The sequence below is a fragment of the Excalfactoria chinensis genome, chromosome 9 (assembly GCF_039878825.1).
Source record: "Excalfactoria chinensis isolate bCotChi1 chromosome 9, bCotChi1.hap2, whole genome shotgun sequence".
NCBI lineage: Eukaryota > Metazoa > Chordata > Aves > Galliformes > Phasianidae > Excalfactoria > Excalfactoria chinensis.
The window spans coordinates 473,119-499,172 of NC_092833.1; the positions used below are offsets into that span (position 1 = coordinate 473,119).

Genomic DNA, 26,054 nt, shown 5'->3' on the forward strand with positions numbered 1-26,054 from the left:
CAGAATATCCTCAACAGTGCTCTGCAACAAGAGTGGGATCTGCAGCCAGACATCACGTGTGAAAGAAGCAGAGCCCAAAGATGAGGGATGGACTAGAGCTGGCTCACAGCCTGGGTCTCAGTGCTGGATACCTGCAGTCTCAGCTTGAACTGATCTGGGTCAGATGTGTGACAAGCAAGCAGAGCCTGGGACACTGGGGTTAAAGCTCGGCCCGTGGGGTTGGGGCTCCAGCTGTGCTTCCCTCTGGACACACTTTCACCCTGCTGCAGAGGAGCAGCAGAGGGCCCAGGACTCCCACGTGCTCCTGCTGACTGCAGGATCCTGGTACCTGCCCTCAGAGCCACAGCTGCTCCCTGAGCACTGGCAGTCTCACTTTGCTGGCTGGAACATGGTAATCAATGCTGTGCTGCTTTGGTCAATAGGAATGTACAGATTGTGTCAGTAGAGGCATTATGAGTGCCAATGGCCTCTGTTCTCAATAATTTCCTCGAGGGGAGATGGGAAGGGGGCTGGGCATGTTGCATGTACGGAAGTGCTGTAGGTGAGATGTTTTGGTCACAAGGTTGATGCTGGTGGGGCTTAATACCCAGAAACTACCATCTCTCAGGCAGACAGAGGGCATGCCCACCCCTCCTCAGCCCACTCCCGCTGCAAGGGGAATGCCCTTCTCTAACCCATCTCTGGTACAAATGAACCCCATGGCAGGAGGCCCAGGAGAGGGTACGGCACAGCACGTCCAGAGCTGTCCTGCCGAGTGACGTGACAGCCGCCAGCAGCAGCAGTGCTGTTGTGTAACATGTCACGCGGAGCCCACGCGCGTGGAAGCAGCGCTTCACCTTTGAGCAAATGCTGGATTGCACTCAGCTGTGACACGCAAGTGATGGGGGGAGAACTGCAGCAGTTTTCAGCTCCTAAGAGTTATTGCTTTCTCTGGTCCTGGAGGAAAATCATCCCTTGAACAAGGAAATGGGTTCTGGCTTCTGGAGGGTTTCCTGACCCCAGTTTTGCACTGGGGCAAGAGTGGAAAAAAGGCACAAGAAGCTCCGTTTAGGAAACAGTAGAATGGAACCACTTCCAGCATGAGCTCCTTCACAAAAAGGAAGTATATTGAGTTCTGCCACATAAAGAAGCGACGGAGGTATAAAGAACAAACACATTTTCCACCTTCTGCTACCCTGTACGATACCCAATAATCCATCGTTAGATAATCAAAATGGCTTTATTAAAACAGAAAGCACCAATTAGACATTCAGCGTTAATCTTCCTGAGGACACCAACCTAGGAGATAAATTCACTAGATGTGAGCAATAGGTGACTTTGCCCAAAGCGTGGAAGAGCTCTGGCTCACTCCTCCTGCTCTGCTCTCTGCTGGAAGTCTGCCTGCCCAGCTCTCGAGCCCTGCTCTTCTCAGCACGCTCTCTGTGCAAGGGAAAACCCGATAAGTGCCAGGCCAGGTTTCAGTCTGGTCAATTAGATCTATTAGGTAGCCACAGGCAGGCAAGATAGGGGGAGCGACGGCAAAGCAAAGCCGCACTTAGAGATGCCAGAAGATGTTTCTGCCTGGACAAAGCCAGGTGGATGATAAAAGAGGATGGAGTCTGGATGCAGAATGCCAGTTGTGAGCCAACAGCACAGCGCAGGTGAGTCAGGTTGATGCATATGTGGCTTTTGTGTCATTTATTAGAATTTTCTTCGGCAGCAGGGAGCAGGTGACAGTACCAGCCCTGCCCCCTGCTCTCCCTCCAAAGCTGCTCTCACCAATGCCTTTGAATTTACCTCTGAAATGTGCCAGCTCTTCCCTAGCAGGGTGAAGGGAGCAGGCTCCAAATGGCTGCACTTGGGATTGCCAAGTAATCTGGGCTGGAGGAAACTGCACTGCAGGGAGAAGGAAGGTCTGAACAAACTGGAAAACAGACTTAGGCCAGGATCTGGTACGTCCAGCTGATCTTGGGTGAACTGTGACATCTTGCTCTCCCCTCCCGCTGTGATTTGCTGTGAGGGCCATGTGCTGTTCTGTCCCTTCAACAAAGAAAGACTGGAAGAGATGCACTGCTCTCAAGAATTAAATGCAGAGGAGAATGAAATGCATTTATACACAGCAGTGTGCCAAGAAGGTGGGTGAAGCTGGTGGCAAGAGGAAAGGGTGGGCGATGGCAGTGGTTGCCTGCAGCAAGGTGAGACAGAGATCAGGCTCACCTAGGAAGGTAACTGACATTGTTTATCAGCCTGTAGCACTTTGGTTCTGATTGGAAAAGTGCAATTACAGCAGCTGTTTCATGAGATCAACCTCCAAGGAATTTCTATAGCAGGTATCAGTGACATCACAGCTTGTTGCTCTGCCTGTGTAGGTAGGACATCCAGTCATTGAGAGGAGGGTTCCCCATAGCCACCAACTTTTTCAGAAAGGCACTGGGACGCAGCTGGGGAACATCAGGGTGGATCTCAGAGTATTTCTGCAGCTTAGCCAGAATGTTAGGGAGCCCAACAGTGGAAGCGTAGAACATGGGGCCACCCCTGTGCTTTGGCCATCCATAACCATTGATATACACCACATCAAGGTGTTCTGGGCCTGACGCTATTCCCTCCGCCAGGATGTCAAATCCTTCATTGATAAGAGCAAACAAGCAACGCTCCAGGATTTCCTCCTGGTCTATAAAGCGGGTCTTGATTTGATGGGTGTCCCTGTACTCAGACAGAAAGCTGTGAATCCACGGGTCTGGTTTGGCTGTCCTACCCCCAGCCTTCTCATACTGATACCAGCCTTTTCCAGTCTTCTGGCCAAACCTGCCTTTCTCACACAGCAGGTCAGGCAGCGGGCTGTAGCGATAACCATGCCGCTGGCGGGCGGGTGTTCCTGGAGCCAGTGAGGGCCCAGTGAGGCCCTGGTCCTTTCGAGACCTCCAGCCCACATCCAGCCCAGCAAGATCAGACATTCGGAAAGGCCCTATCTTAAACCCAAAATCTTCAAGAACCCGATCTACATTTTCTGGTCTGCTTCCTTCCTCTAAAAGGAAAACTGCTTGTTGTACATATGGAAACATCATTCGGTTCCCAACAAACCCAAAACAGTTCCCTACCACCACTCCAACTTTCTTCATCACTTTGGCCAGCTGCATGGCTGTGGCAATGGTGGTGGGGGACGTGTGACGGCCATAGATTATTTCTAATAGCCTCATCACATGAGCAGGGGAGAAGAAGTGTGTGCCAATGACCTGCTGTGGGCAGCTGGTGACAGAAGCTATCTCATCGATATTCAGGGCTGATGTGTTTGTACACAGAAAGGCCTCTGGCTTGCAGATTCTTGATAGCTTGTTGAATATTTCCTTTTTTAGTGCCATGTTCTCAAACACAGCTTCAATAACTAGATCTACATCCCTCAACACATCAAAGTCCACGGTGAACTGGAGTCGTGCAGGGTTATGGAAATCCAGGGTTTGGGCACTGTGCTCCATTTTCATAGCCTCACGTTCCAAAAGCTGCATCACGGCTTTTCTTCCCGTGTTCAGATACTGCAGATCCTGCTCCAGGCCCACCACAGGTATCTTGGCTTTAACCAGAGAAGCCACAATGCCTCGGCCCATTGTTCCCAGCCCTGGAGAGAAAAGAGAGATGGAATCAGAAACTACGAATAGAAAACGTTACAATCAGTCACTTGACAGCAGCACTTCCTTCGGTATCTCCAAGATAAAAAGCAGAAGCTTAAGCAAAATGCACAGGCAGAAAGAAAGAACTGAAGACTCAGAAAAAGGAAGGTTAAGTCTCTCTTTCAGGGAGCCTCAGTGTCTGAAGAGCAATAGCATAAAGGCACACTGGTGTCTTCTCAAGGTTACAAAATACCAACGGGATTCACAGTGGTGTGTGTGGACCACATGATTCATGTCTTGTCCTTGCAAAGTTTTATCCCTATGGAAACCGGCATCACTTAATAGTGAGAACTTGGGGAGTGAAGACAGAAGACCAGCACTATTTCTGGCAGCTTCATCCTGAGGACACCAGTGCCTCTCTGGTCCTTTTGAGATGACCCCTCATGGGCACTCACAGATGAACATCTCTGCAAGCAAAGCCACCCCACACAGATATTCTGACACCAGAAAAGCTCAGACAGTTGGTTTCTTCCTCTTCCTTGCAAGCTTCCTCTTCGTCTCACTCTGCGCTTCATTGCGTAATCTTTGATGTGAATGCAAATTCAGCTGCTCTTTCTTTAAAGCAACTCAGAAGAATCTGATCTCGACTTTCATGTCCCCTATATCACTCATCATCAGTTCAGGCATGGAACTGACATTGTGTTCTTACCCTGAACATCAGCAGCCTTTTGCTTGCTGTTCACACTTTGTATTGTACATCTCTGCCAACGGGGGGCATTCCAAGTCCTCTGATAAGCGCCATTCCTAACTTTTAGGATTACTAAAGATACAGCCTCCCTCGTCCAACCACACTCTTGTCCACAACCGATCACCCATTTAAACTGTATTTTTTTCCTCTGAGATCCACAAATGTGCCACAATCAGCCCACACCCTGAGAAAAAACATTGCTGACATTACTGCCTTGATACTTTCCCTCCTTTTGAGCCCTTCCCCTGGCTCAGCCCTCTGTTACATTAAGTGAAGCTGCGTGCTTACACTCTCCTATGATACCCAGCCCACACTAATTCTATTCTCCCACGATGGAGGCTTTGCGGACAGAGCTAATACAAACTAGTAAGAAAGCCAGCACAATTTTACCAGCTTTAAAAGTGCAAAGCACTCAAATGGGAGGATTATTAATATCCTAAGGAAAGGAACAACTATGCAAAGGCCAGGTCTGTTATAATTCTGTAAAAATGATTACTATTATTTTTTTAATCCTTGGTTTACAAATTAAATTCAGCCAAACAAATAAACCGAAACAAAGGGATTAACATTTTAGTCTAAAGCAGCTTTATAGAGAAGAGCTGAAATTATGTCATCAGTTAAACAAGTTCCAACAATGAAGGTCAAATGAGGTAGTGTATTTTTCCTGCAAGCCACACAGACTTGCTTCAGTTTTATATGTGCTAAACTTGTGTACACAGAAGTCACTTCAACCTGCTTAGCTTTAAGAACATATTTCTTACAGATATCACTATCTGGAAGCTTGCTCACAAACGATTTCACTGCCAAGCAAATGCTGAAGTTCCTTTATGGGAAATTAGATCTGTTACTTCATTATCAGACGCTGCTAAAAATTAATTTGAAAATAGAAGTCACATAACATGAATCATTTCTTAATGGTTAATTGTTCATGGTTTGCTGACTGAAAAGCAAACAAACACAAATACCTCCTCCCACTTTGCTTTGTTCTCAGAGGCGTGGATGTGGCAGCAGAGTGCAAGAGCCAGCTTTCTCCTCGTCTTTATCGAGCTACAAAGACTGCTTTCTTCTCAGAGCAGCAGCGCCTCTCACCACCTCACGTATACCCACCAAGCCCAGCCCCATCTCCAGGGCTCCCTTTAGACAACATGGTGAAGGGCTTGCAGTTCTGCATTTGGTTCTTTACGGTTTCCTCCTCAATTCACTCATTCCTTTCCAGGGTGGACGCCATTCCTTAGAATTTCCAAGCTCTACTACAAAGGTACCCCCACATTCTGGGCCTTAGTAACTCCCCTTCCTCTCGGCATCAGTTTCACGACTGAAATCTTACCAGTTCTCTCACAGTGTGAACACGCTGTTTCCACCTAAATCAAGACTCTTCCACGAGCAGTGATTTTCCAGCTCTCCATCCTGGTGGCAGTAGCTGATTCAGCTGTTCGCTTTCATTCACACGGAGTGTAAGTATTCCCATCTAGGTTTTACCATCCCTTGACAGACAGGCATACAAGCCTGTAGTCCCACACTTTCTAGGCCACAGGAGTAGGCTTATAGATAAGACATGAGCTTGCCAAGCTTGTTTCTGACCTAGAAAAGCTGTCTCTCAACTTACTACATAACTCTTCAGTGGCCTGTATGAAATGATGTTTAATGAAGCTGGCAGAGAGAGTAATGAAAGCCCCAAGGGTTTTGTTACATTAGAGCTTGCACAGCATGACTCCCCTGGAAATATTTTCTAAAATTGGGCTATAAAACCAAGGAGAGATCTGGCTATTTAGCAGGGAAAGAAGCATTTCTGAGGACTTCCCTTTCAATTTTATAGAGATTCATGATCATGGGGGAAAAAAATGGGGGAAACCATTAGGTCTTGCATGTTTAGAAGGCTGCAGGAAGAAAGAGAATGGGAAATGTTGCATGCTCTGTTCATGCTGCATGGCTAACGGACAGAACTACTCCAGGACTTCTACTGTACATTTCATTTTCTTCCTCAATAGGGCTCTTAATGCCCTATTGAAAACAACACCCAAACCCTAAATACTTGTCTTTCATTCAAGGAATTGTTTCCAGAGCTGTATTAGGAATGCCCAAAGCATTCCAAAAGTGAAATCCACTTCAGGAAAACAACAGTATCTACCCCTCTTGCCTCTGATCTTTCACTGTGCAGTGTAGATTTGACACAGACACGATCTTTGCTTAAACTCACAAAAGTTAAGGTCAAACGTGGATATGGCAAATGGGTTTGTTGGGAAAGCTGATTGAATAGCTCTTGTTAATTACTGATCTATCACATGAGGTATGAGAATATGAATAATTGTGCAAAATTAATTGAAGGATTTTAAAAACAAGTTTCAAAACGAACTCAGAATATGTATAAACTGATGTAGAGTCACACACACCAGAGAAATACGTATCAGTGGAAGATACTGTATATACTGAATATACTGAACTATAGCGAGTATCTCAACTTGTAAATGACAGGAATTAGGAACAATACTTTATAGGTTGGTAAGAACATGTGAAGATGATCTCATTTCCCATGTTAAAAATAACAATGAGCATTTGGTGGTGGTGGACTGATTCTGACTGGAGCCACTTCTTTGTTTCTGGGCATTAATTTCAAGCAGAAGTAATGTGATGCTCAAGGCAAGCAGGGAGATGTGGAAAGACTGCAGAAGGGATAGAGATGAACTCTTTCTGGGTGACGAGGAATGAGAGTAAGTGGAAAGAGATGGACACCAAATATCTGGAAGCAGAAGCAAATGAGGTAGGCTAAAGTCAGCCAAGGACAGGTAGGTCAAGATCAGGTGGGAACCTGCACAGCTGGGTGCTACCTGCTTATCAGTCATTCAGTGAGCAAACTGCAGATAAGGGCAGCTGATGGGAGGCCAGGATTCACAGGAACAGTTGCCAAGTCATCAGCAATGCCATCTATCAAGCAGGCCTGCTAAAATGACACATAATCCCTGATGTTGAATATACATTAAGACTCAGTGCCAGCTCCCTCTAACAAGTCCTGCTAATATTAGATTGACACCGAGTCCACAAGGCAGGGCTTCCCCAGCACTCATGACACTGCTTCCATCCCCTAAAGGTCCTCTGTGCTGACAGAAGAGGCAATGGAGAAGGAAGAAGTCACAGTGGTCTGCTCAGTAGCTTCTCATTTTGCAGTGATAATAGACAGAAGAACCAGCATACTGCAAGGGCTTTTAGTGTGGGAAACAGCACTGCCTATTGGAAAAATGAGGCTTGCAAATGAATGCAAAAATCCTGCTCTGAGTGACTTCCTCTCTCCAGTGAAAATAGAGAGACCCTGGGTAACCTATTGACACCCAGTACTTCTAAAAGGATGGTCAGCCCTATTTTAAAAGTTGTCAGTCCCTCAAAAATCATCCCTAAGATGTTTATTTTTGTCACTACAAGAACATGCTAAAGATCAAGGATGTGGAACTATGACACTGCACAGCATGGTACTGGCTGGAGAATGACTTCTTATTATGTGAGCCTGAGAGAAGAAACTGCAATTGAGTTGGCATGTTCCACACCCATCTCCAAAAGGCTTTCATTTCATGTATTCAAGGCAGGTGAACTGCTAGGTCACAGCCTGAACTGGTGATTGAGCACCTGGTGAAGGGGTGCACCAGCACTGGGAGCACAGGTGCAAGTAATTCACCCATGTGACCAGAATCCCATTTAAGGGCTGGAAGCCATAAGAGAAACATCTCTGCTTGGAGACTGCTTTCTTCTGGGTGTTTTTTAGTGAGCCTTTGTTTTCAGACTGGGGTAAGCTATTCTTTCCTTATTTTTGGATTGTGGCTAATACTTTTCTTAGGCTATCCAGAACTGGTCAGAGACAACTATATGCCCCTATTTCATACCATACAGCCACGTGGAGTGGCAGAAAAAAGTGATGGAAAACAATGACATTTAGCATGGTATACGACTGAGAACTAAAAGGAGGTGATCAATGATCTCTAAAATAGCTGCTGCTTATCACACCAAGCATAAGGTCTTACACCTAGTACAAATAAATCAAGCTATAATAGCTGGTTACGGGAGCTGTGTTGATAGAAGCGATTTAGAGAAAGAATTAAGAGTTTTGGAAGGTGTCAGGGCTTTGAGTGCATTCATAAGTTTTAATGACCTTGACCAGCTACATCTCAAACCTCCACCCTATGTCCACTGCTTTTGGGCTTCAGGGCCCACACTAAGCTCAGCTGTGGGCCTTTAATCCCTTCCTGAGCTATATGAGAAGAATGCTTGCCTTTGGCCATGCCCACTGCTGATCCAGACCTCAACCTGCTGACTGGTTTCTTAACTTTACCTTGTGCTTTCTTTATTGTGTCTGTTTTGTTTTATCAACTGGATGTCTAGTAGAGTCTGGCTGTGATTTCTGTGCCTGCTCTGACTGCCTTGCTCTGGTACTCTAAATAACTGATACACCAGAAGGCTGTGCTGCCATCCAGAGGGAGAAGTGGGTTGGCAGGAACATTGTGAAGCTCAACAAGGGGAAATGCATAATGCTGTACCTGGGGATTTGATGCCTCAGTATATTCTGGAGGGCTGACTGGGGAAACTGGTGCTAGGTGGCCCTGTTTGAGCATGGGTGGTGGACAGAATGACTTCTAAAGGACACTTTCAACCTGTGGCTCTCTGGTGCCTTACTGCCTTCCTCCCCATCTTTTGGGGAGAAGCCAGCTCTTGCTCCTTAGTTACAGCACCAAGTTAAACTGATCAGATGTTCTGAATGGCCCTTCAGGCTATATTCTTACTGCTATCAGAGTTTTTCAACTGTGCTATTTATTGTAGCATGATTAATCAGTACATAACAAAGAATGTCTGTCCTAATATTGACTCTGGTCACCTGATCATTTCTACAAAAGTTCAGCACAAGCTCTTTCTGCTAGAGAATATACTGCAGGACTGTCCTGTTTGGGGTTGCATGAACCTAAGCAATAGTTTGGCAATAATTCCTACCTTATTACCTGAATGACACAAAGGTCACAGATCTTTCTTACAAGGATTGTGGACCAAAACTTAAAAAAAAAACCTTTTCATGACAAATACAGCATGGATTAATTCAGGGAAGCGAATGGAAAGAAGGGAACTTTCAAAGGGAACTGAAAGAAAGTGTTTTTTATGGCCTGAGATAGATTTCCAGTAGGCTCCTATTTCAGAGTATAGGAGGCCTGAGAACTACCCAGGACAGAGCGGTGTTGGTTTGGTGAGCTTCCTCTGAAACAGGATGGATGTTTTCCAAGCACTCCATTACTCATCTAACCATTTTTCGAGTGCTACTATCAACAGGCAGAGCTGAAAGATGCTTTTTTTTTTTTTTTTCAATAATAAATCTCAGCAGTGCATCAAAGGTTTTGTTTAAATGGCTCTCATAAAAAATTAATGAAGGCATTATCTTGCTGGGCTACAAAATGGCAACAGTGGATCCCAGTGAGATGAAATCTTCTTAAAAATACAGCTGTCAAAACATTTTTGTTTTAATATATCCCTGAGTGACTCTGTGCATGCTATACTTTCAGTACGGAACTAGACTGAGAGGAGGAGAACTTCAAGCAAACCTGCTTACAACATGGCATAAAGCTAGGATTCAACACAACAGCTCTTCCAAGGGAAGAGAATACATGTGGTCCACAGATGAAGCTCGCTCTGGATTGAAGGGACATTAATCCCACCTGTTTCTTAAGAATGGTAAGTAGCAATAGTAGCACTTAACTTAGCATTTGATTCTCTGAGCTTACTTATACAGTGGTGACTTCTTTTATGTCATCCATGGGCCTGGAATATGTATGTCCTGTGAATTCTACTTAGCCTTTCTGCCATGGGTAAAGCATCATCTTACTTGCTCCCTGAAAGGGGCTCTCCTGTTTACAGTCAGGAAGTGAAATGGCTTTTCCATCCCCTTACCTATCACAGCTGCTTTGCGGATGGGCTGAGGTGAAGCACTTTTCCATGAAGCTCCATTGGGTATTGTCCACTTCTCCACTGCTCTCTCCGCAAAGAAAGCATACTGCAGTGCTTTGGCCTGGCCTGAAGTCAGCAGGATGTTAAACAGCTCTCTCTCCTTACGAACTCCATCTGCAAATGGCTGCTCTGTAGCAGCTTTGATTGCTTGGAAGCACAGCTCTGGTGCCAGGCACCCTTGGGCCCGTTTCTTCACCTTCACAAGAGCATCACTGAGAAATGCTTCCATGTTGGGCAATTTGGGGACTGGCTTCAGGCTGATCCTGCGGTGTCCTAAGGGCTGGCCTGTGGGTAGAAAAATGGAGTTAGGGAACAAAACATCTGCATTTCCAGGAGAACTGTGGATTTTCACCTGTTTCTACATAGAATAGGACTGCATTATACCTTTCTTCCTCTTCCTGCTAAACCTATTGCACTACTAGGACTTGCATAGCACAATGATTTGGGTCTAGTATTAATGTGTCTGGCGTTTCCCTTTAGCATTATTTGCTCTGTCAGTGGCAATTTTTCAAGACCCTTCTTTCCAGAATTCAATGAACTGAGATTTCAATTTCAAAGACATAAATCTCTCCTCTTCTCAGCTAAAGAGTGGCTTGACTTCTCCAGTTCTAATTCCTCTGTCCCAGCTGTCACATTCATAAGGCTGTTTTTTCCTGTATGCTTCAATACTGAAGTTTTCCCTCAGTATTGCTTAGTACTCATTGCTAGCCAGATGCATTCTAGCCAGGGTTCTGACCCAGGCATTTATATGAATAACTGAGAAATACACCCTGATTTCAATTCTTCCCTAACAGCAGGATTCCCTCCATTCCCTGTGGGACTAGCCAAGAGGATGGCTCACACAGCATGGGTTGGGGAGCAAATGAATAACAAGGAAGAGTTCAAGCTTCTGTGTCAGCAAGGGGTGAATCAAGCAGCCACACAAATACACAAGCCTCATTACAGACAGAGGTTGCTATGGTAATACCTAGAAAGGATTTTTAATTGAGAGAAGTTAGTTACATTACAGACACTGAAATCCTCTCTGTCCTCTTCAGAATTATGAACCTCAGTGACTGCTGGGAGATCTATGATCTGCCCATATTCAGGGTACTCCTTATATTCTTAATGGCAGCTTGTCTCAGTAAACAAACATGGTGGAACAAGACTTGAAACTCAGGATGTATCTCCTCAATATTCCAAAGCTCCACAAAAAAGTTACAGCCACATCCAGATCTTTATCTAAATGTAAGACAATGTTATGTACTGCAGCACTGTTCCCAGAAGCATCCAGGATCACCAACAAAAAGCAGGATGGTGGCTGGGCCCATGCTGATGGGAGCCCAGGGCTGAGATGCTCTCTGCCATGTAACCTAATTGCTCCAGCTTCTGTTACAAGCCCTGCCATAGAAGCATGATTCTTTCAAAGGTGGTATATTGCGTCCAGCCCTCCCTTTTTTCCCCCACTGTCTAACTTAAAATGCCAATGCATCAGCAGAAGACTCAGGAGCAGGAAATCTGGTGCCCCAGAATACACAGGATGCTGAAAAATGGGAATAATAGCAGTACCAACCAATTGTGGTTGCCTGAAGAACTTGGCCTGGCTCTAGGTCTCTTAAGTAAAACAAACATGATGAGTTAGTACTCATTTCCTGAAACAAAGCTCTTCAGAGCTCAGGCTTTTTAATTAAGGCTTCTGTAGAACAGACAGAAAGAGTAACACTAAGTAACTTTCCTTGTAAAGTAAACTGAAAATAACATTTCCCCACTGGCAGATTCAATCTACGTTCACTGTCCGTACTGCAGGGTTTTAGTGAAGATGATGTTTGTTTATTTTTGAATCCTCTGTCTTCCCAAAACGCGTGTTTCTAACATAAGAATGCTCTTTATGCAGGTCTTTGCTGAAAAGGAAACCTTGGGTTTGTCCCAGAAAGCAAATCTGATGGCTGGAAGGCCACTGAGAACTGAGCAGATTGAGAGACTTCATGCATCGCTGCTGTGGTGATGAGACTACTGGGAGCCTTTATGGATGGTCTTCAGGTAAAGTAGTACTTGTAAGCAAAAATACTGAGGGAGGACATGAGATAATACAGGATCCTGAAGAGAGTAACCAAAACTCAATTTAGCAAAGTATTTCTGTAGTACTGCCATGCAGTTTGTTTTTATGAAGAGGAAAGAATGATGTGAATCTAAACCTGTGCAGGATACCTACAGCTTGATTTCTGAAATCAAAGAAGCAGGAACATGATGAGCAGCATCAGATACCATGATACAGGAAAAGTGGTATCTATGTACAGGACCTAACACAGATACCTACTTTTTATTAGAGCTTGTAGTCCAGGTGGCCGGAAGGATGGATCAAATTCATGAAACCTCTATCAGAAAAAGCAACAGTAAGCCTGCAGCATCAAATACTGTGCTATTAAAACAAAAAGAGTATTCCAGAGTGGTGAACTCTAGGGATATCACTGGACTTCAGATACAAGAGGCAGCGTTAGCCCAACAACCCGTCTACTGCATTGAACTGCTTGCGCGTGTCTAGGGAGTGAAGCTGAAAGTGGTCCCCTGCTTCTCAGGCTAGCAGCAGCTTCATGTCAGCTAGAGATGAGTATGGCTCCTATCAGATTTTATTATCCTCTGGTTGTCTCAAAGGAGCACTTTATTACACCTTCTGTCTATGGAAAATATTAGCCAGAATGATATGCCCTTAAGAGAGATTCAAATATCTGTATGGAGTGCAGAGATGGACTAACGGCCCTTGCAACTGTAAGTGAAAGTTTTTCTCCAGTAGTCTGCCTTTAAGGCACGCAATTACTACATGAGCAGTAATGTTACTCCTGTGGATTTCATGAGCCTCGGAAGAAGCACCTGCATCCCACACAGTTACTGTTATTGGTCTACAGTCAAACTCATAATCCTCTTTCCATGTGGAGTTCAATACCAGTGGGGTCTGAACTAATCTAAATTGAACTGATGTTGCTCGGCTCTTTGATGCAAACCATGGGTACTTTTGTGCCCTGAAGAAGATAAAGGAAGAAAATAAAGCAAGGGATATAAAAGGGGAGCTCTGAAGAAGTCTGCCACGCAGAGGATCAGCTGCCATTTTCTCCTCCAGCCCAGGAAGGCCAGCAGAGGTGGGCAGTAAAAGCTGCAAACAATTGCAGTAATTCTTCAATTTTGTGATGCCATCAGGTGGACAAATCATGCAATGCAGCTTTGAATTACTACAGTATCAAACATGTTTAATGAAAGAACACTCTTCTAGTCTCCAAGGATGTAGCTCCTATCTGTTCCTCTTTCAAAGGTGAAAATGCTTTCTTTTGCTTAGAGGCCATTTATCCTGAAGGAAGGGAACATACGCTCGCTTCTTAGACTGTTCTTGCCTAAAAATAAGAGATCTTAACTGTCTTAGTGTGCTCCTACAGGTATTGATTCGGAGCTGTTCAGAAGGTATTCATTCTTAGCAATACTCCATAAAAAATGTATGGATGAAGATACGTTCCAACATAACTGCCATAAAGGTAGCTCTGCCACCTACGTATAGAAACAAAGACTGCTGCTTCAGTACAGCCACTCATCTGAGGCTGGTTTCTCGCTGTGAGATGCTGCAGCTCCAACACGGAGGAAAGCTTCAAAGGAATTATCTTAATTGGTTCCCTGAGATGGATCCTGCAGTTTAGCCCTCGCAGGCTAAGAGCAGAAATTCCAATGGTGACAATGAGTTACTTCTGTAAGAAGCCAGCAGTTGTTAACCTCAATTTTAAGAAACAACAACAAAAACCCTCAGAAATGAAATGCTGCCCTCCATATAAAGTGCACTTGTGTTACAGCATTATGTAATTCCACTTCTGCTTTTAAGATTGCCTAAAACATGTTCACTGAAAGCATAATTCACTGTGAACAAAAACCAGGCCAGCTACACGAGACTGTCACATCTCTTTTGCAGCCCCAAGTTAGAGACTGAGGTATGGAACTGGAAGTGTTGGTTTACTGTTGTGTGGCAGAAGAATTTTAAGGTTAGGCAAAGGCTGAAGCCAGGAATGACTCGCGAGGAATATGTGGACTCTGGGTACCCCATTCTATCAGCTTGATCAGGTCACCAGAGACTAAATGGGGTGTCAAAGCTTCTCACGATGTTCTGTAAAGACTAAAGATGAATTCTCCAAGTAGGAGAGACATAAAGGTGAACTGTGTCTCCAGTGCTTTCACTGTTAAAGAACACACTGCCAGCAGAGCAGTTGGAGAAAGTCTGAAAGCATGTTATTGGAAGTCCTGTTGGAGCTGGTATATAGTATGATGTGAAAAACCTTCAGCAGACTACTCAGTTGTCACTGGTGCAAGAAAAGCTAGTAATGAGCAGGACTGGAACAGACAGGTTACTTACTGGATATCCAGCTAGGATCTTTGTATGCTTATTTAGTTCTTAACTTTTCTTGCTAGTGACATTTTCCTAGGGAAGTGAAGCTACAGAACATGGATTTGCGAGTCATGGCAGTAGATGTAAGTTCCAGAAAGCAAGTTATACTGAGGTATAGTGCATTCAGGGATTCATTCCTGAGGTTCTCATCTAAAGTGAAGATGATTTTTGCAATTCTCATTTGCTGCACCATGCCTCTCACAGAAGAAATAAGCTTACAAATGTCTAAAATTCACCCAGTTTCACATAGCATTTGTTGAAAACCAGAATGCTTGCCAGTTTGCTACACCTAGCAAAGTACCTGTTAATCATTTGATGACATACTGCTTCTGCCACCAGTATTGGTGTAGATCTTACACAAGGTGTCATTCATAATCCAGAGAGGGAAGAGTTTAACTTGTCTAGGAAAGAAGCAGCGTTTCACTGCTCCCCAACAGATGGAGATGTTGTTTTCCTTCTTCCTTGTGTGTGCCTTGTGAAAGGAATCTACATCTAATTCTGACTGTGGACAATGGTCCATCTCCAAAGATGGGGGGAAAATGTTCTGTTTTCTCTCAAGGTGATATTTTTCAGACTGGTCTGTGAACGATTCTCTTTGCTAAATCCTGTGAATCTGACTTTGTTACTTCTAAGGTGGTGAAATCTTCCTGCATGTCTCCCACGTCTCTGTAGTCCCATTTTCTCATGAAGCAGCTAAAGGATACCAGTTACTCGTGGATCACTGAGTTCAGCTGAGGATGTGCCAGTCCCTCCACTAGAGGAAGAACGTTATTTTTGATTAGCTGTTATCGATGGCACAACCAGACTACATACAATGCCAGCTGTCATCCCAAACTATGTATAGAAAGAGCACTTAGTCTCTAAATTCAGTTGAGTGCAGTAGTCCAGAAAAGCATGGATATAAAATTATAGAAGCATGAGGACTCTGTATTTTTCCTCTGAATCCTCACCCAAATTTCTGCAGCTCTTCAGCATCTGAGGTTTTTAACTCTCACTTAACAGAAAACAAATCCTGCTGTTAATTCTATTTCATATGGATGCCAAAACCCAATGAATGGAATGTGAAGGCTGGAACAAGCTAATGGGCTTTGTTCTAATTCTCTTCAGCCTCACCAATTATTTCTTGGCATTGCTACAATTCTCTCCTCACCAATCAACTTGTTTGCCAAACGGATTGCTGCTTCAACTGTGTTCTCTTCCACAACTTCATCAACCAAGCCCAGCTTCAGTGCTTCAGTTGCAGGAACGTGTCTTCCTATGATGAAAAGAGAAATAAGGTGTTTACAGTTGGGGTGTTGCACGTGATTTCGCTCTTTTTTTGATCTGATAAATCTATCCTTAGAAGAATTGAGCTGAATCTCAACTCAAGTAGCTATGTCCTTACAAACAAACATTAGGATTCGTTAGACAAAAGCAATGGTATGACCCACTGTTATCCTTACATACAGAGCATGGCACAGCACTTTACCTGTAGTAATTATATCCAGAGCAGCAGGAACCCCAATCAGTCTGGGGAGCCGCTGAGTGCCTTCAGCACCTGGAAGTAACCCAATTGTGACTTCTGGTAAACCCATCCGTGCCTAAATCAGAGACAAATTCAACAACAAATCTGATTAACAAGACTGATAATTAGGAACTGAGCAGAACAAAGACAATCAGACCTGATTCATGTGCTGATTCTTTAGGAATCCTTGAAGAACTACTATATAAAATCCTCATTTCTGCTTTTTTTGCTGTGTGAGAGGTTTAACCCAGAAGCCCACTCAAATTTTTCAAGAACTTCTGTACAAGGGCAGAAGAGTATGATCCATCAGTGGGTGTATGAGTACTAGCACAATGCTGGAGGAGACCGACAGAGACAACAGCATCACCCTAGACCACAACACATGCAAATCAATGCTTCCATCTGCACAGCTCAAGAAGGTAAGCAGTTGTCAGCATCTCTATGACCTGCTGTTTCCTTTCCTTATTTATGAGAAATACACTCACATACTGAACACTTCATTATCCTTCAAAACTGCTCAGGTACTTCTTGATGCACTTGAGATTTATTAGAGTTATGGTAAAGAAGCCAGTGACAGCTCCTATCTTCATTTCAATATTTATTCAGCTTGCATTTATTTTTTTTAACTGTACATTTCTAATTGAGCTCTTAAAGAGATGTGGGGTCATTTTAAGACCGCTACTACCAGCACCTATCTTAGGTCACATGCAGGGTATATAAAGTGCCTCTTCGTTGTGTCACAGCAACCCACGCTGTCAGGGAGAAAGTGATTCACTCTGGAAAAGTGAGGAGATGCTCCTGTCAGGGAAGAGTCTCTGTAAGGAGATGAGGTGCTGCTAAAAGACAGTTGGGCAATCCTGAAGGAAGGGATTTGAGAGAAATAAGAAAAGATGATTTTGAAAGACTTAAATGGGGAGGAGGGGAAGCTGTCTGTTGGTTAGAGTGCACCCTGAGGAAACAGCCCAAGAGGAATGAAATTGTAAGTGCTCTGTGCTATAGCTGAGTTTCACCTATTGAAACTAGGCCACTCGCAGAAAGAAATGCTAAATTTCACATGACTGGGGACGAAAATAAGAGGAATTCATGCTGCATGATCCAGCTCCACAGAATTCTGATGACTACTGAGAATGAGTGCAAATTAACACTCAGTTTCTTAAGTTTCTAATTAGAAAAGACACGCTGCTCAGATGCTCTTCAGGAGCAGCCTCCCACTCTGTACATGGCCACAGGCTCCAGATGCTCCCACCAACTTCTCTACTTCACAGTGTTACCTGCACGTGTGCGATACGATAGTGACAGCCAAGTGCCACCTCCAGGCCTCCCCCCAAGGCAATGCCTTCAATGGCAGCCACAGCAGGCTTCTCGCTCCTTTCTATGAGAGAAACTATGGGGCCCAAGCCAAGACCCTGTTTCTCTGGAGAAGAAAATACTCGAATATCAGCGCCTGTGGAAGCACAAAGATGAAAAGGAATTAGTGGAGGAGGCAGGGAGTGGAATGACTCTTCCCTCGGTGCCATTAAACGTCATCACTCACAGATGACTGAGGACTGACAGAACACGCTGCTGGCATATTAACAGGCAATGGTCTCTTGAGACCAGCTGCAAGAAACCCAGGCTCCTTAAGCCTATTCAGTGTGCTAAGGGGATGGCAAAATAGAAGAGTATGTAACTGTAATGATCATGCAATTACTCCAGTAATTTGCAAGGATGCTTACTTAAAAAAATAAAAGAAATTTAGTTTGGAGAAGTTGAATTGCTACTTACAGGTAATGTCAAACTCCACAGAAATCTGTTAGCTTCACAGATCTCTACAACTGGAGGAGATCTGTTACAAGTGCCCCATCCCATGATGGGTATATATAATTGGCTAATTCTTGGTCCTAAGGTTTTATACAATGTCATGAGACACCAGCATATCAGGAAGACAGGAAGATAAGAAGTTGTCCCCGGGTTCAGCATGAATCTACTGGCTTATTTCTGGCCTGGACAGTCCAATGTGTGATGTGTCCCACATCAGTCTGAGACAGCAGAAAAGGTTCACTGTCTTGCAGCCATTTTCAGCCATATCAGAATCGGTGGCATTTTGTTGTTAGTGTTACGTGGCAGAGAAACTCCAGATGTGGGCAGAGTTCTTCCTCTTTTTCTCATACTGTTTGAAGGAATGTCTTACCTGCACTGAACTTCCCATTTTCACCACAGATTATAACAGCTTTCACTGAAGGATCTGCATCTGCTCTTTTCAGTCCATCCTCTAATGCCTGGAGAACTGTCAAACTGAAATAAATGAGAGATTCAGTGACTAACAACCAACAGTGTTACTTTTCCACCAACACGAAGCAGCTCGGTGAAAATAAGCAGTGAATCCATGCATGTCTGTCCTCTGCTTTGTGTTCTGCCACAACCTCTCTGGTTGAATCTTTATTGTGGGATAAAGAGGAGGAATCATCACCCAGACTTCTGGCAGCTTCTCGTTCTCCTGCCCTGGAGCAATGTGGCTGCCCCAGGACACGTCCCAGCCCAGCGTGAGCTGCATGGCATGCAATGCACACGCTGTAACTGATACTAAGAGATGTCATTTTCCATGAAGGAAATCATAGTAAAATGTATGACAGTGGAATTGTAAAAATCCTCAAGAGTATCACAACTTCAAACAGCTGGAGCATGAAAGAGACAAAAAGTCACCCTCATTTGCATAACTACTTCATTACTGCGTGACAGCATCATTCATTTAACAGTAACAATGAGAAATTCACTGCTATGTACTCAGCTCTGCCATGTGTACTGTTCTGACTGCAAGAAAAGCCATCCCGACGGGGTGCTTCAGTGCTATGTATCTCAGCAGCATGCTGGGTGGGTACAACATGCCCCCCAGCACAGACCATTGTTGGGGCTGACCACACCAAGTTATTTTTCCCTTGCACAAAACTACCCATCGCAGTGATGATGTGCTGGGTTTGTAACAAGGCTTTAAATTATTATTATTATTTTGAAAGGATTTGCAAACATGGATTTAAAGATAAATGAAAGTAGCTCAAGGGAATCCTGAAAATTAACTCAGCCAGGCTGCAATCTAACAATAGAAAATGCTTTTAGTGCGTCGTGCAGGTCTGGTCCCTTGCCTTTGTATTTCCCCCAGTGTTCAAAGCATCCACAGTCGCTGCATGAGGGATGGTCTGGTATGTATCTACATACCCTCATTTAGCATCCCTTACAGATCTGCTGCTCATGAATTTGTCTAATCCTTGATCCTGCCAACCCATCTGCCTCCACGGGCTCCTGTGGTATCAAGCTTTGTATCATCTCTTTGAAAACAATCTCCTAGCAGTGTAATCAAATGCCCCTCCATCAGCTACTGCAGGATTTTGTAATCAGAAATAGACAAATTTATTTACCTTCTTTGGGATTTCATAAACCTCACCCTTATTCTCCCACAGCCTTTCCCCTCCAACCTGATGACTCTCAACCTCTTCACCGTGCTTTCTTAGTGCACTGCTCTGGCCTTTCAGTTTTGGTTATACCCTTCCAGATTGTCCCTGTGTCCTTCTGCAAATGCATAGTCCAGAACTACACGCAGTACTTCAGAAGTCCTTTAGTGTTCTTTTTTTATCATAGGGGAATGGTGTTCTCTCTTTTGTTCTGTTCTCAGCATATGTGCTGGGTTCTTTGGGCTGTCCAAGCACATTGAGCTGGTGATCTCAAAGATTACTCAGTGGTAAAGATCCCTTTCCTGAACTGTAACTGATGGAGTTCTTTTTTTTTCTCCTGCTTTTTCCCCCTATTGTTTTTAGCATGCTTTGCAATGCATTCTTTGTATTTTTAATCCTCTTCATTTCCAGCTTACATCTCTCCTGTCATGTTTTACAGGCTTTCTTATTCGCATCTGAGTAAGCTTTCCACTTCTTAAAACCTTTTTCCTGAGTGTCCCACAGAGCCACGCAGTGCCAGCAGCCCACCTCTGCTCACAGGCTATGGCTGATCATTTCCCTTGTAAGTTTTGTCTCTGTCCCCCAAACTTCCAGTTCCTTGCATATCCAAGCACCTCCACTCTAAGCTGTGCTCTCACAGATGCATTAGGACTGCAGACCTCTGGAAGTTAAACCAGGAGAAAAAAAAACAAACAAAAGCAAGTTTGGTTCATGCCAGCTCTGTTGGTGGAGAGATGGATTAGCTTGAAGAGAGGTTGTGTGGGGACCAAATTTGCTGCCAGCTTCACAAGTCAGCAAATATTCCATAGGAAAGCACCGCCTGGGAGGTACCTGCACAGCAGCAGATGCTGTCAGACAGCAAAAAGCAAATTTCTACCCACGAGTGGCTTCCAAAGTGCTAATGGCTGGTGCGATGGAGAGGGAGCTGGGCAAACAGTGCTGAGTATCACTTCTAATGGGGAGAAAGAGGTGAGGCTGCAGCACAGCAGAGCAGGAAAAGCACATCAGCCCTTTAAAAAGCATCTGTGCCTGCTGTGAAATTAAATTGTCAGGACTGCAGGACACAGCTCCTGTCTGTAACTTTCCCTGCCTGCTATCACCTACATAAACAGACATCTCAAGCAGCAATCATGAACCTGCTACCCTGCAGACAGAGTAACTAAAATATGCAGGAGCAGAAGGTACACACAAGGATCACAGGGTGCCTTCCACCTTCCCTCACTATAGCCAGGTCTCAGCTCAAAGCTGCCATTACAAAACAACTGTTGATCCTGCTAAACCAGGTCTTACTCTAACTGCTAACCCAATGGCGCAAGCCTGGCTGTGAAGCTGAGCTCTGCGCAGTTGTCATGCTTGCTCCTTGCAAATTCAGCAAGTCTTAGTAAATCAGGAGGTAAATTAGAAGCCCTTAACAACCAGACTTTCCTTCTGTTACTTGCTACAGGTGAGCAGAAGAGCCTGCACCACACTCCAGCTGCACGTGAGCTGTGTTTGCCACCTGAGCCTGCCAGCTGTTGGACTGATCTCATCTACCTGCCGGCTCCATCCTGTGTTGCAAGCTGAAGTTTCATGGCATCCTAACTGATTTAAACCCACGCCGTGCAGATTTCTGTCCTCACACATGCCTTGCAATCATGTAAGGAGAAGATGCAGAGCTAGGCTGGCTGAAGGCAGCCCCAAGAACCAAGTGGTTGCTCGGCCCCAGGGCTACTCACCCCAGCCCCATGAGCAGCAGCACAATAGGACTATGAGAACCAGGGCCTGCTTCAGAAGCTGTGTGTGTCTGCAGTGGGTTTTGCCTCATGAGTACAGATGGAAAGGTGGAAAAGTACAACTTCAGAGGCTCTGCTTGGCCGCCTGTCCCCAGCTGGTCTGAGATCACCTTCTTCACCAGGTGTAGCGTTGGGAGGTCAATGCCTTCATCGTTTTTAAAGGCACGTGAGCAGTCTGCACTCTGGCAGCGGGGTGGATGTTGGTGCCTCCCACTGAGCCGTGCCCTCTGCTCACAGAGCTCTTTGCCCCAACCCCTGTGCACACTTGGAAGCAAAGCTATCAGCCAGTGTGAGAAGCAGCAAATCGTGGAGGGAAAGCCGATTTCTACCTAACTGCACAGGAACTGGGGAGCAGAAGAGCTGAGCTAACGCTGCGACTGACGAGAGATTCCAAGGGAGGTGGCAGAAAGCACACAGCCATGAACCTGGCGTTTATCCCGAGGGGGAAAAAATCCCCTTTAAACATGATAGCAAGGAGCACAAATCCCGAAGGAGCTCGGCGCGGTTATAGCAAAGCGGTATCTAAGCTCTAAGCCTCGTGTTGTCGCTCTGCAGGAGCCACCCGAACTGAGGAGCGCAGTGGCACGGCCGCACCCAGCCTGTGCAGAGAAACCCTGAGTCCCTCTAACCGAGCAGCGGGCCCGCCTCCCGTCATGGCCGGGCGGTGCCGCCTTTACCTCAGCGCGTTGACCGGCGGGTTGCGGAGCCGGATCACGGCCACGGCCGCGGCGCCCCTCGCGTACTGCGCCATGCCGAGTCTCCGCGCCTCTGCCCGGCGCCCGGCCTACAGCGCGGCCTGCCCAGGCGGGGCGGGGCGGAACGCGACAGGGCACGGCACCCTGCGGGGTCACTGTCAGCGCAGCGTGCTCCGTGTGTTTGAATACAAGCCATACGTAGGAGGGCTGGTCCTGCTGGAGTCGCTGCCAGACGCTAAGAAGCAGGAAAGGGTCCTCCTGAGGGAAAGGAGCTTCAGGTAGATGTGTGAGCAGCCCGTCTCTGTCTAACGGCAGGCTGTGGGAAGGAAGGGGCCGGACCCTGGCTGGCCTAGTAGGATCTGAAACAGGATCTAGCAGGATCTGAAGGAAGGGAAAAAGGTTTCAAACTGAAAGAGGGGAGGTTTAGGTTGGATATAAGGAAAATGTCTCATGCAAAGAGTAGTGAAGCCCTGGCACAGGTTCCCAGGGAGCTGCCCAGTCTCTGGAGATGCCCAAGGTCGGCTGGGAGGGCCCTGGGCACCCAATGGAGCTGTAGGCTGTTGGCTTAATCCACAGAGTGGGGTGTAGTTTAACCTAAATAGCTTGCTGTGGAAAGCTAGCTTATTATGTATCTCTAATCTCTCTTTTATAGCTCCTGGCCAAGTCAGCCACTTGGTACAGTGAGGTCCTCCATCATAGAACATCCTGAGTTGGAAGGGACCCACAAGGATCATCTGTTGTTGGTGTGGTTAATCTTGTCTTTTAGGAGCATCTTGAAAATCAGCGTGTCTGCCTAGCCTGCTAAAAGGGAGATTGTTAACTAACAAAATGTGTGTGAATGGGAGAGGTGCTTGAGGTCTCATGACCTCTCTCCAAGCACATGGAGGTGCTGTACCCAAATGTATTATAAGGGATGTGCTGTTGTTCTGTTGAGGTGCATGGTGAGGAGTCTGGAGCACAAGGAGAGGCTGAGGGAACTCAGTCCAGAGAAGGGGAGGCTCAGGGGAGACCTTATTGCTCCCTACAACTCCCTGAGTGAAGGTTGTGGAGAGGTAGAGGTTGGCCTCTTCTTTCTCATAACTAGCAGTAAGACTAAAGGGAATGGCCTCAGGTTGTGCCAGGCAAGATTCATGTTGGATGATAGGAATAATTTCTTCTCCAAAACAGTGGTTAGGCACTGGAATGGGCTGCCCAGGGAGGTGGTTGAGTCACTGCCCCTGGAGGTGTTCAAGAAGCATTCAGATGTTGTACTGAGGGACATGGGTTAGTGGAAAATACTGGTTGTAGGTGGGTGGGTGACTGGATGATCTTGGAGGTCTTATCCAACCTTGGTCATTCTATGATAAGATGGAAGGATCCCCTTGTGCATCCAGTGCTATATTAAAGAATGCTTGCTTCTAAATACCACATTGGTCTTAAGGAGTTTTATTTGGACCAGGGCTTGTTTGGCAGCACATTGAGTCCAACCCCTGACTTGGCGCCACTTGAAAATCAGACCATATATCTGAGGGTGGTGTCTGGATTCTTCTTGAGCTCTGGTAGCTTAGGGCTGTGCCCACTGCCCTGGGAGCCTGTTCTCAGTGAATAAATCCTTCCTGATTCCCCACCTTAAGATGAGCTGTAACAAAATTGTTAAGTTTGCTCATGTTCCTTGATGGATAGCCCCGAAGTTTGTTTGGATAATGGGAAGAGCTTTGTCTTTGTATCAAGTAGGTAAGGAGAATTCTGCTTAGTCTTTGCACCAAGCAAATAAGGAGAGTTCTGTTAAGTCTTTGTAGCAAATAGATAAGGATAATTCTGCTTGGAATCAGTTGTGAAAGCAAGTGTTGAATACGTATGTACCTCCAAGGAAACCTCAGCATATGTGATGCAAGTAATGTATATAAGCTGAAGATCTTTTGTACAAGGTATTTGTGATACATGGAATGCAACCCCCGTGCTTTCAGCACTGAAAATACAGAGTGCCTGCCTTCTGATGCTCCAATATGATTCTTGGAGAGTTTCACAACAGATCAACTTACAGCATCAGTTTGGCACCCCAGATGGGGTAAGACTCAACAGTTCCTGAGTTCAGAGTCTCATCTAACACAGAGGTATTCTTGGGAGGACCTTGATCTCCAGGTCCTGCAGACAAGACCACTGATTAGTGAGTATTAAAACATTATTATCATGATTATCATGATTATTTTGGCTGCCTGCCCATCAGTTGTAATGAAAGTTGTGCATGGTAGGGCTGTCAACTTGGATGAGGGCTTCACTTCCCCCTGTTTGGTTTATTTTGGTTCCCCGCCTGCCAGATGTAATGAAGGTTGTGCAGGGTAGGGCTAAGAACTCAGGTAAGAGGTTAAGGTTCCCCCTTCTAAGGTAAATATTAAATGTGATCATTGTTATTGTGTGCTGATTGTTACTGTACAAAGAATTCACCCATGTGTGTCATTAAAATGGGCACCGGATAATCTGGGGGGGATGGAATTTTGAAAAGGCCACCTTTGGACTGTATTTTAAGTCACTGGAAAGAAATATCTGGATCCCCTGATGGGGTTGTGTGGAAAGATGATTTAAGTACAAAGCGACTGCTCTGCAGCATCTCATCCTCCAGCCTGTATGTGTAGCCAGGGCTGCCCCTTCCCAGAGCAGAAAGCAACACTTGCTCATGTTAAACTCCACACAGTTGGTGATTCTCCATCTGTCTTATTTGCCTGGATCTCTGCAAGGCCTCTTTACCCTTGACACAGTCAACAGCTCCTCCCAGTTTAGTATCATCAGCAATCTTGCTCAAAGCACCTACTTCAGCCTTTCTTGTTTGGCTGTTATTACAGCAGATCACCACACTCCTTTCATTCGGTAAGCAATGTTGGAGACAAAACCAGGGATAATGCTCTGCAATTTCCCTATAAAACAATGCGTATGGGGAGTTTACAAAAATATTGTAAACTGTACCTTGGAGCTGTGGGGGATAACTGGTTGGTTTTTTATTAACCAGACCAAAATCAAAGATCACTCCAATTAGTTGTACTTCCTGTTTATAATTTAGAGCTCCAATTTACTTGTCCTTTAATAACGTAATCACCACAGTTGTGGCACAGCGGGGCCCTTCTGAGCGTGAATAAGCACAGAAGAAAACAGTTTTGAGAAAGAGAAAGCTCAGCAACTTTATAGATTCATGGAAAGGTTGCAGTAAGTGCTAAAGGTTTGTTGCTGCAAGCAGTACAATCCTCTTAAATGTGAAGAGATTTTGGTAACAAGAAAAGGAAGTTTATGTTTATATGGCAGGGGATATTAAATTCTTCAGAGCTTTCTGTGAAGTGTTTAATCTATACCTCACTGAGTTACTCAAGGACCAAATACAAGGACCTGAGGTTAAACTCAAACCAAGGAAGGATGAGGAGTGCATGGGCAGCCCCAGATCAGGCTTCTCGTTTCCCCTTATTTTCTTTTCTCTCACACCTCAGCTGTTTTCCATTTTCACAGCAGTTTGATCCAAGGCAATGGAGCTCTGCTGTACCTGAGCACAGGTAGCTGTGGGTGGGTGGAGAGGTTGCAGAGCCTGCTAGCACAGTTAACATTGACCAACTGTAATGAAGATAGTATTCAGCAAGAACTTCTGCAGTATCCAGAGCTTCTCAGGAGCAGGTTCTTGCCTCCAGATTGCCTGGCAGCATATGCCTCCATGAAAAGCAGCTGTTGACTGTAAAACCATGAGATGTGGTGGCAGCTTTCTTAGCCCTAGGCCTGCCAAAAGAAGACAAACCTGGCTTTACAAAGAGAAACGAAGCTAACGCAATGTCTAAAACAGCTTGTATGTTGTTCACCCTCGGCAAGGGCACAGTCCTGGTCTTGTCTGTCTCTGTAACAGACAATGCTATTTCAGAAGAGCCTGTAATTATGTGTAAAGAAGACTGAGTAACCAAAGCTTGCTTTCAGCAGGAGAAGGAGGCAGTGAGATAGTTGTAGATCTGG

The 26,054-nt window shown here is 45.2% G+C and overlaps 1 protein-coding gene and 1 long non-coding RNA gene across 2 annotated transcripts; one reads left to right on the plus strand and one right to left on the minus strand.

Annotated features, from left to right (window-relative positions):
• Positions 1-1,197: 1,197 nt before the first annotated feature.
• Positions 1,198-22,209, minus strand: EHHADH (enoyl-CoA hydratase and 3-hydroxyacyl CoA dehydrogenase). Its single transcript, XM_072344965.1, has 7 exons — positions 22,077-22,209; positions 18,373-18,476; positions 17,474-17,646; positions 16,167-16,278; positions 15,849-15,953; positions 10,246-10,587; positions 1,198-3,592 (listed from the first exon to the last, which is right to left on the minus strand). The coding sequence occupies exons 1-7, from the start codon at positions 22,148-22,150 to the stop codon at positions 2,322-2,324; spliced, it is 2,181 nt and encodes a 726-aa protein (XP_072201066.1). The 5' UTR covers positions 22,151-22,209; the 3' UTR covers positions 1,198-2,321.
• On the plus strand, positions 7,845-15,692 carry LOC140256423 (uncharacterized). Its single transcript, XR_011904708.1, has 3 exons — positions 7,845-8,106; positions 9,861-10,029; positions 12,176-15,692. It is a non-coding gene; the product is annotated as an uncharacterized lncRNA (long non-coding RNA).
• Positions 22,210-26,054: the final 3,845 nt, after the last annotated feature.